Here is an 11279-nt window from a genome sequence, read left to right as displayed (position 1 = left end):
CCCATTACCAAGGACCCCCGACATCCCGCACACACACACACGTGTCACAGGGCCTGGCGAGTCGGGGCGACCACCTCTGCCCCCCCTTGTGCTGTGACTCAGTTTCCCTAAATTAAAACTGGGCCAAGTAACACTGTATTTACTGACTACCCAAAGCCAGTGGGCAGTTTACTAGCTAACAATTATTTAATTCTGGGTAGGTTTTATTATTACTGGGGCCCTTAGGTGCACAAGTGCCTAGTAGAAATATCAACACTTTCCAGATGGGTTAGGACAGTTCCAGAATGAGTCTCTCAGGGATGCCCGAATTATTGTGCCACCCAGGCGCTAGGCCACCCCTAACATAGCGGCATGGCTCTTTCAAATGAGGGTAACGCAGGTTTTGGACTCCCCTGGGACGGTGGCTTTCCCCGCTTCCCAGCGTTTCCTGGCAAAGCCCCCCCCGGGCAGCAGAGCAATTCGTGGCCAAGCACACAGGGCTGTGTGCCTCCGGTGGGGCTGCTCGCAGGGTGCCCTGCTAGACCGTGGCAGCCCTGGGAGGGGGGGTGCGTGCGCCCGCAGCAGCTGGCTTTGCCCACAGCGTGCCTGCCGGGGGGAGGTGGGCAGCCTGGGAATTCAGCTAAGGGAACCAGGCAGAAGCTGAAGGAGCCTGGCTGTGGGGGGGGGACCTACGATGAGGCCACTGTCTGGCTGGAGAGTGGACAAGACTGGGTGACTGGGGCCAGAGAAAACACGCTCAGGAAGCCTGCTCCCCCCACTCTGCCTTTTTCGCCTAGGCCCTGCCCCCCCCCCCCAATCTCCCACTCCACCCCTGTCACTCGCTCCCGCATCCCCCAGGACTCATCAGCTGCCTGCAGAGCCGGGCTGGGAGAAGCTGATGTGGAGCCTGCCTGGCTGCCCAACTGGGGCACAGCCAGGGGAGGGAGGTGTCAGCCTCCCCCCCCTCCCCAAAAGCAAGGGACTACAGTGGGGAAATCAGGGCTGGTAGGGGCGGTCCCTGGAGCAAGAGGCTAGGGAAATCGAGGCACAGCAGGGCGGGGGGTCAGACAGTTTCCCTCCTCCCCCCATGGGGCTGGTATCGTCTTTGCAGCCTGGTCTGGGAGCAGCCAGTTCTCCGGCAGGCTGGGATGGGGGTGGGGGGAGAGCAGCTGCTGCTTCACCCCACCACTCAGTGGCTGAGCTAACACCACCAGGTTCCTTTTCTAATCAGACGTTCCAGTCGAACACGGGACACCTGGCCACCCTAGTTCATACCCGGCGCTCTGCCCCACAGGCTAATCCCCGCTCTGACCCACAAGCCCACCCAGCTGACCACATCTGTTTTCTCCAGAGCTGTATATTCATGTCCCCTCCCTGTTCAAGACCACACGTCTCCCTCCCTGCCTGGGGGTTAATGGCCATCACTGGTAAGTAATTCGGCCTGCTGCGTGTTACTGGGGCAGTGCACTTGAGACTTGTTTGGGGTGTTACTCACAGGGCTGAGTGTCATCAGAAACCCAGGTTATGAGCCTGTTCTTTGTACAGCCAGCTGTGAGCATTTTGGACACAGGTGACCAAGTGTGCCCTTCATCCTGTACTGCAGTGCACACAGCCGCTGGGTCATGGCGCCAGTGTTCAGGATAAAAGCAAATATGTTTGTAGCTTTTGGCCCCAGTCATGGAGCAGGAATAAAGTGTCACACCAAGCCAGCTGGCTGGCAGGCCTGCCTTGAACCAGTAGCATTGTTATAGCATAGCGGGCTAGACAACGAAGAGGGAAGAGCCCTTCTGGAGCAGCTTGGGAAGGCCCCTTGCAAGGCAGGCATGAGCACTCCCAGCAATGCCTCATGGTTTAATCCAGTGCTCTGGTTGATTATGACTCAGCGCTTCCTCCATTCCCAGCAATGGTGCTTTCAGTTGGTCCCAGCTGCATACGGGGGTAGGTTTTTGTTCTCTCTGAGATGTTTCCTATGCTCAGTTTTTCTCCCTGTACCCCACTGGAGAAGGCCTACCTGGCTGGAGTCTGTACCCCCTCCAAACGTTACGTCTAGTGGCCCAGATCGGCCCCTGCTGGAGATCAAATCAGAGCCAATGGCACTATGCTGATTTACACCAGCTTCTCTTTTCTCTCAGGCCTTTCAATTCTTTAATAATTGTTGGTGCATGTCTCTGAATTTGGATACTGGAGAACTACACAGTGCAGGACTTCCCCCTTCTTTGGGTTTGTTACAGTTTGTGAGCTACTCGGGGTAGAAGTGCACATCTGAAAATAATACATTTTAATCAGCAGGGTAAAGAAACAACTTGTGCATTTGGAATAAATTCTTATTTTGATTCTGGTCTTTTTTTCCCCCTACTGGAATAACAGAAAAGTTTGGAGGCGTTTGGCCACTGATTTCTGTGGCAAGAAAGTTTATTAATTTAGAAAATAAGCCAGCACAGGAGTAAGAAAGTACAAGTACCAGAAATAAATATGGTCCAAGGTAAATGGACAGACCCTGGTACAACATTGGCACTAACCAACCTGACAGTTGCGGTGGACTTGAAATGAGCCTCAAAGTCTTGTTAGGCTACTTCAACCACTGGGCCAAGCAGCCGACACCCCTCACCCCAGTTACACAGTTTCTTAGCCTGTTTTATAAGCATTTAAAAAAATAAACTTTGCAGTAACACTTGCCTGAGTGAGATAACCGAGGTGGCAGCACCGCAGCTAAGTTTAATTAGTGTAATTTCTTTTGCGACTGTCACAGAAGTCAAGCTGCGCTTTTGGTTAATTTCTTCTTCCCTCTCCAACCTTTCCGTGCTGGGACGTCATGTCAACATTCTTGTGACGGGGGAAATTCCCAGCTTTTCCTCCTGCCCACTATAAACATTACCAAGTGCTTTGATTACATTTTTCCTCCCCAAGACTTAAATAATCCCGTGTGTGCCTTACTCACTAGTTCTCGGAAGAATCTGCGTGTCCTGCACGAACTTACCAGATGAGTCAGCGTGACTGTGTTTTATTACTATGTAAAACGTGCTGGCCAGACACTGATACAGCTTGGTTACGACTGGAGAACCTGTTGCCACACTCAAGAACCACAGCTATATGACTGTTTCCCTATTTGAGCGTGCGGTATTACTCACAAGACTGAGCACTAAGATAGCAGCGGCTGTGGGGGCTATTTTGGGTTAACCAAACCAGCCACTATAGCAGCTCGTAATGGCTTATTGCCAGCTGAAATGACAGTGGGTGTGGGGAGGAGGGGATCACGAGCACACACGACACCTGCACCAAAGCCCAGGCTAGTCAGCAGGCAATCTGATACCAACCACGTACGCTGGGTCTCTTTAATCGCCCCAGCCCACATACTTACATGCTGACACCACAAACCACAATAGTCTGTCCCCTGACACACCACTGGTCATGGACCTCCTTTCAGCCACACAGAGCACCAGGCAGCTTGTCAACAGCCTCTCGCTGGTGTTAGCCATTTTCCTTCGCGCAAAACATTTTAATTTGGGTCATCCCTGGCCAGGCTGACCTGCTTCTTTGCCCCACTGCAGCAGTCCCTGCAGGCAGATGCTCTACATCAGCTGTTCTTTCATGCCAGCCAGTCGATTTACGGGAGGCTTTCATTGCTCCTAACGGTGAACACTGACGAGGCACTGAGTCCTGGGGGAGCTGCAGCTACCTTAGAATAGGTGGTATATCAGCTAATCACTGCATCATCTGTGGTAAAATCCTTCAGGATGCTCCTGAAACAAGGAGGGGGAAGTTGTCCTGGCTCAACATTTGTTTGTTGTGGCAGTTGGTTGTTGTTGGTTGGTCTCAAAATGTCTTATTGAAAATTTAACAGTCCCCATTTGCACGTGCAATTCTGCACCTAATTTACGCGTGCATTGCATGTGCAAGTCACTGGCTATGCGGGACCCTTGCCTGCACACACACCTGACTGACATGCAGTAACCGTGTACGGATGCACCCATCCATCAGGCAGTCCCACGCACATTTCTAGTATGCTGCACTGCATGTGTGCCGTGTGGAAACCAGAGTAAAGAAAGAATGAGCCGGTGAGCTTTTAAACAAACGTTCCCGCCTGCACTCATGTGTATTGCTTCCTCTGCCTGTGTATTTTAGAAACGTCCATGAGCCAAACATTTCTGCATGAAGGAACATGGTGGGTTGGTACCGAGAGTCTCAGCTCAGGGCCAGCATTTAGTTTTTTCTGATTCCATCCTGCGCCTTGGGCCTGGGTTCATCTTTTCTGTGCTGTATTGTCAGGTCCAGGACTGCTCCCTTCTCCGTTAGTAATCGCAGAGTTACAAAGGCCCAATCATGGAGTTACAAAGCAAGCATGTGCCATACTCAAAAGATCTTTTGTCCCCCAGCTTCACTTCCCTCTCTGAGCCCCATCCCGCACACAGTTCCCATGCCATGAGCGAGGTTGCAGGTTCAGCCCTTTGCCTACAGGACGTTACTATTTTCTGATCGGATGAAGGCAGCTGTTGGACTCAGATTTGTGATGATTTGAAATTCACCTTTCCAAGCATCAGCTAGTCACTGAAAGTTTCCTCCTTCTTCTGAACCCTCCTCCCATAATGTTCACTGAGAGAGTTGTAGAAAGTGAAAATATGCTCAAAGCAAGCTCAAGGAGTATTGGTGTAATGCGATTTGTCCAATATCAGCACTGGGCAGTTTTTACTCCACATGCTTCGTTTAAAGCTGGTCATACATTTCATCTGCTGGGCATTCCTTTGCATAAGGGTCTTTCAGATCTAGGAACCTCTGGGTGCTTTGTAAAGCTGCATTTTCCGTGTCCAAGTCCTGCAGGACATCCCCTTCCAGCACTTCACAGCATATCCTTAGGATTTGTTCCTCCCATGATCCATCTGCCATTCACCGTATTTGTAAGCACAGCCATTCCCTGCAAAAAACTGTTTCAAGGTCTCCCCAATCCACTTTCACAAATAACTGTGGCATGGTAGATGACATGATTAAATAAATGCAGTTAAATAATGTTCACTGTTTAAAAATTAACAGTGGACTGAAAGAAGGTAGCGAGGGAGCCAGCAGGGAAATATACCTGAATACAGACAATAGCATCTAGCAACCTTTCCTAGGCTGGTGGATATAACCTTGATCTTCCACTCAGTTTCCATCATGTTAACAGTGGTTCAATTCCTTCTCATAAACGCACACAGCAGACCTGTTGATATTATTCGTCACATTCTCCACTGCCTCCTTTTTCGCCCCGTTATGTTATAAAAAGTTATTCCAGCATCAGTCAATAAACTTCTCTGACCTTCGTGTTGTTGGACTACAGAAGCATACTAAGTGTGTGGGGGGAAGTAGAAAAGACTCGTAAGAAGTTCAGGTTTCATGTCTGTTCTTGGGATGACATGCTAAGGGCAATCCACTGGACACAAGCTGCACAACAAGCCCATTTGCAGGGTTAGCATCCCACTGGAGGATGTCATTTGCCAAGAATTCCAGGAACCTGAAGTTGACATGGGTCTTTATTATGGACATCAATAACATGTGTATAATGCAGCAGTAAGTTCCACTGACTTCTCACAGGGCATCTCTGGAAATCATTTTATTCAGGAATTATTCCAAATATAGAGATGTAGGGGATATATTTTTCTCTCCATTTGTTCTTCAAAATATAAAAGGCAAATACAAAAAATCATATCAACATGTAGGTATGCTTAAAATCCAGGACATCCAAATAATGGATCTATTATTAGAGTGACAATATTTCTATAGCTAACGCTTCCTCTCCATTGACACCTGCATCAGTAAAACAAGAGACTATCCACGTGCTTTGTGATTATGTGGTCATAGAGAAAGAGTGATTCTAAACATAGCTTTCATGGTTAATTTGCCTGACACAGATCCTAAGGGATACTTCTGACCCAAAGAACATTTAACTAAGTAACTAGGATGTGGGTAATTAATTTATCATACCTGCTTCCCTCTGTGCAATCATTAATAGGGGAAAATGTCTACCCAACAATGCATGTTACAGAGATAGTGGCATAAAAGGGGTAGGGCAGTGCCTCGGTGTGAACTGACAGTTCCAGTACAGGCTGGACACGTTTACCCTGGGGGTGAAGATCTGCCCCCCTGGCTTTGGACAGAGACGCTGGCATTCGTTCCACTGGTGTAAGTTGGGAGTAACTTCATGGGAACGGATGGAAACAGTTGGGAATTACACTGGGGTAACAGAAGACTCTGGTCAGAAGTGTAACTTTACATCACCTTAACTTGACCTAGACAGCTAGCAGGAAGATGTACCTGCCCAGTCCCCAGGCCTTTCTAACACGTTTTAGATCATGAAGCCGACACAAAACCGGTCACTCTTCTTTTGAAATGTGTGTGATAAAGAGAGCTAGACATTTATGCACAATAACGGCGTTGCTTAACAGTGACTGTATATCGTATTAAACGTAATAGTCATTGCTAGCATGTGAAACTACGATTGTTCAGGGCCAGCCTAAGGCTCAAGTTCTGCTCCCAGGTCACTGGTCAATGGCGATAGATTCTGGCATTATATCAGTTATGCCTCCGTTCAGTTCATTTCTAACTGCACAATCTGAAAAAGCTCGACGAGCTGCCTTAGCGCTTACCTTTTCTTCCACTGTGCAGCTAATATAAATATTATCACGACGGTCAGAAAACTTAAGACTACTGCAATGAGGAGGAACAGCTGCTTTTCATCTTTTCTGGACACTGTGAAGACAAACCACAAAGCATTCAAGGAATTTCTCCGTTCTGTAGTAATTACATTACACTGCAAAGAGGCGGGAGCCAAGGACAAAATCCCGTTTCCCCACCATATGTGTTAGTGCATCATTAGGGTTAACATGCTGCACGCATCCATGAATCCTTGCAAATATTTTAGGGTTAGACGCATGATGCCCCGCTGTGGGCCGCCTTTTGTCCACTATTGCCACTCTTTGCTGAGCTGAAATGTTTATCACCCACTCACGTCAAGAGGGAAACACTGTCACAACCCTGGAGCCAGCAGGCCCAATTCTGATCTCACTCATGCTGGTGAGAGTCTGGGGTGTTATTTTAGATTTACAGTGGTATAGTGGAATTGGGGGTGATAATGTGTATTTCCAAAGGGAATTAACGTTTTCACAATTCTTGTTTTAGTGTTTCCAATCGCCAAGGAAAGGAAGCGCCTCCCACAAAACATTTACAACCTGAATAGCCCAGGCAGACAGAGGGGAGACAGAAATTTTTGTCATCCCCATTTCACAGATGAGGAAGTGAGGCCGAGAGGGGTGACATGACTTGCCCAAGAATACACAGGAAGCCTGTGACACAGCCAAGGACTGAATCCAGGGCTCTGGCCCGCGCCCTGCCCAGAAGAGTAACCCTCTCCAAATATGTGCTGTATAGGGCACTTAGTTGTTTTGAGTCCTAATTATAAAAAGCTGCTAACATAATGAAACAGATTTTAAATTCAGTCCAGACGGGCCCACTGTAACCATGACGCTCATGTAGCCAGGTCACAGAAACAATACAATTGGTCACCTGCATCCTATGATAACCCAGTGCAGTTTGACTGTATTAACGTGGAACCCCCCACACCCAAAAAAACCCATCATGCCTTCCTCCTCATCTCATAATCCTTCGTGGTGGCAAAGGCTACTGGGATTTAGTTCATGGGAAGACACGATGGGGGTGGTTTGGGTGAGGGATGCTGGTTGAAGGATTGTTTCCTTCTCCCCCGCCCAGCACTCTGCTCCCAGCGGCTGTGAAGTCTCCAGCCTCTCCGTGGCCTCAGCCCCCAGAGCTGACAGCTGGGCTGAGCTGCACCTGGGCTGGTTCTGAGGCAAGAAGGGACGAGGCAGCAGCAGAAGGTAGGACAGGTTCCTAGCAACAATAAGATTTTGCTGACTTCTTCCCCTCTCCCTGTGGGCACAACGCAGAGGGTTCCCTGTTACGACCTCCACCCCCGAGGGTCACACCATATGGGCTGGGAAACACCTGCACATTGAGTTCTCACCACAGACTGTGTGCAGCCAGAGACAGTCTGAGCATGTGGGATGACACATATTCCGGGGAATGGGGTGTGCTCCTGCACCCCGCGGCGAGTACAGAGTGTCTCCGAGCTCAGAGTCAGATATTCCCTCCAGGCCAAAGACTCACTACCCTGTAGTACTTGCTGTTGGAGTGTTCCACTATCCCTGCATTCATTCATACTGCTGCTGTCATAGCTAATTAAACCAAGATTTCCCCAGATGCTGCTTCCCAGAAGTGGTGTGTCACTCCATGTATAAGTGGGTTTACTCACTAATCTTGTGTCTGGTGCTGTCCTGGGATGACCAGATCCAGAAATGCCATGGCTGTGACCCAGCCTTGGAAGTGATTTTCTGTTGGGATGCCTATACCATCCCTGCTTTGTAGCAAGTCGGGGGACAGGACTGTATCCGCATGCTGCCCCTTTGCTCCTAGACCTCTCTCCTCCCGAAATCCCTAGTCCCATTTCAGCAACCAGAAATCCCCCTCTGTCAGCTAAACCCTCTCCATCCATGCCAAGGTCAAGTAGCTGGTGAGCGGGGAAGGAATCCTGCCCCCAGGATGTGGTTCTCCACAGTCCACTGCTTCCTGGGGCTGCATGGTCCTGCACTCAGAACAAACAATGGCCAACGGACCCACATAGTGGCAGATCAAACAGCACAGCACCTCCTCTGTCCCTAGTCCCCAAATCCTGCCCCATGGAGGCTTGGAAAGTGTTCTCATGGAACTGGACTGCATGGCATACTGGGGTGCCGGACTCTCTGTAGTCAGCTCTGCAAAATTAGCCCCGGTCCAGCAAAACTGTTTCAGTTCTGGGGCCAGCAGAGCACTGCATGACAGGAAAGAGGCAGTTTCCTGTCTGTAAAATGGGGAGGTGTTTGGTGAAGGTGAAATAGCCCATGTCTGCAACGTGCTTTGAAGCGGCAAAACTATCTGTGGGCCAGATCTCCAGTTCTCAGTCCCAAGACAGACCGATAATGGTGGCCCATGCCGCACTCGTTTCTTTCGCCGTCTCCTACCGTAGAAGCACTCGCGCGTCCATTCACTCCAAAAGCCCTTGTCAGCACAGAACACATTTGTTTTCCCTCGTACACGGACACATGAGACATGGCTTCGATTGGACTGGGAGAAGGTAAAGGCAGTTTCCACTTGGGTTGACACAGACTGAGAAACAAGAGAACATGCAGAATAAAGAAGGTTGATTGGTTACGTGCTACAGGATTTAGACCAGGTATCTACACTAGAAACGGACATCAGTATAACTATGTCGTTCCACGTCCCCAGCTACGCCGTTGCACCGACTTAACCCCCGGTCTAGACAGTGCCAACGGGAGAGCTGCTTCGGAGGCTGACTAAACCCCCCCCCCCGCTTTGTTTATTTGAGATGCATTTAGTGATGGCTTTCGACAAACCCAGCCGGAGTAAAACGAGCAAACCAACCAACCGCCTAAACAAATTGTGCTTGCATGTGATCTGTGGCCACAGTTTATTCTTGCTAATTTGTGGAGCCCTTCATAAAGTTCACTAACTGGTGTATTATAATTTGCCAGGAAATGCAGCATGACAGGAATTCATTCTAACAATTTTGGAGCCCAAATTGTAACTGACCAGGCACGAGGAAAGGCACTGCACATCAGCGTTAGATTGTGTTCAGCACCGCTTCTTTGAAGAAGTTAAAATTACACTTGCATTGGGCCAAATCCTGAAGTCCTTGCTCAGGCAAAACTCCCGTGGATTCCCCGGAAAGCTTTGCCGAGTGCAGGCTGCGGAATTGACAATTAATATTTTGGATGTTTGAATTGGAAAGTTGTTCAAATATCTCCTGGGGCCTCAGAAGAAGCCAGCGCCCCTTTTTGCCAGCACCATGCCCTGAAGAGCCTCCAGTCTCTACAGACAGGCCAAAGGAGCTGGGAGAAAGGAAGTACTGTTATCCCCATTTTACAAATGGGAAACTGAGTCCCAGAGAGATAAAGCGACTTGCTTGTGGTAACACATGAAGTCTGGGGAAACACTAGATTCGAACCCAGATCTCCTATATCCTAATTAGAGGCCATAGCTATAAAAGCAGGCTTCACCCAGAAAGCAATGAACATCTGATGGTACAGTCCCCCCTAGAAGTGAGAATATACTTCTCCCCAAAACACGTCTGTTCCCTTTTTAAAGCCTTTGTTCCCTTCTCTCTCCAAGATCTGGCAATAAGAAGTGGGGTCTGGCATAACTATCTCTGTTCTCTGCTTCCCAGTCAGGCACCAAGCAGGGAGGTCGCTTGCAATAGCATCCCTGCACCCATTCAAGAACTGAGAAGAATGTGGTGCAGGCAACTCTGCCCCCTTCACCCGCTGAAGCAGGGGGAGCCAGGCATGACAGCCTGTTCCCACCGCCTTCCATCCATTCAAGTACTGGTGTAGGGGCTAGTCAGTCGAGGTGAAGCTATGGGACAGCCAGGGCCCTGGGGCACTAAGCTCAGCCAGGGGAAGGAATGACGTGCTTTTACCTCCATGCGCATGCACAGTGGAGAATCTAGCAGCCACGTCTCTCTGCCCCTTGCAGATCTTACAGTCCAATCCAGAAGGCACAAGATTGGATCTTTTTATATGTAACCATCTGTAAAGGTCAGATCCTGCCCTCTGTTACACCACCGTACGTCTGGAGCAGGCTCCAGCCCAGTGTCTCTTTTCAGCGGGTCAAACTTTGCCCCAATGCACCCATAAACCCTCACTCCTCACGGACTTTTACAAACTGCTGGCAGCTAAAGAGCCTCCCCACCATTCAGTTTAGGGCTGTTCCTTCCCTGCTTCAGTTTCCAGCCCTCCCATCCCATTCTGATGGCAAGGAGATGGAACAGGCTTCATGATGAGCAACCTTCTTGCTCATCGTAAACGAGAGCCCTTTGTAAGAAAGCTGGTTATCAACAACCCCGTGCGTCGCATACCGCCCAGGGATCATCACCATCCCGTTCTGTCAGCTGCACCTCGTAGTCCAGGCAGTGTGGGGGGGTACCCCCCGCAGGAGGGCTCCACTCCACGTGAACTTCCTCAGAGGCAGAAATGGAAACCGACAGCTTCTCAGGGGGAGAAGGTTTGACTGAAAAGGAGAGAGACACAAGATCAGACCTTCCACAGGGGAACCGTTGTTACTCTCAGCACTAGTTGAACTTCGGCGGCTTCCCGAGACGGTACTCACTGTCCACTGTCATCCCAACAACCAGCTGTGTGGATGTGGGCTGCGCTGAAGACAGACGTGGGCCATTATACTTAGTTCTGAATGTCAGTGTGAATTAG

General features: G+C 49.5%; 1 protein-coding gene across 2 annotated transcripts in view; it reads right to left on the bottom strand.

The window, feature by feature from the left end:
* Window positions 1–2384: 2384 nt before the first annotated feature.
* Window positions 2385–11279, bottom strand: part of IL13RA2 (interleukin 13 receptor subunit alpha 2) — a 30924-nt gene continuing 22029 nt past the window's right edge. For both annotated transcript variants that reach the window (XM_074963218.1, XM_074963219.1), the window contains 4 exons: window positions 10931–11082; window positions 9018–9162; window positions 6594–6696; window positions 2385–5620 (listed from right to left, as the gene is read on the bottom strand). In XM_074963218.1, coding sequence (XP_074819319.1) covers window positions 5572–5620; window positions 6594–6696; window positions 9018–9162; window positions 10931–11082 — 449 coding nt within the window. In that variant the 3' untranslated portion in view covers window positions 2385–5571. The remainder of the gene's footprint in view (window positions 5621–6593; window positions 6697–9017; window positions 9163–10930; window positions 11083–11279) is intronic.

This window comes from Natator depressus, chromosome 9 (genome assembly GCF_965152275.1).
Source record: "Natator depressus isolate rNatDep1 chromosome 9, rNatDep2.hap1, whole genome shotgun sequence".
Taxonomy (NCBI): domain Eukaryota; kingdom Metazoa; phylum Chordata; order Testudines; family Cheloniidae; genus Natator; species Natator depressus.
The sequence above is the reverse complement of the archived record's forward strand: the minus strand, read 5'-3'. Positions and strand labels throughout refer to the sequence as shown.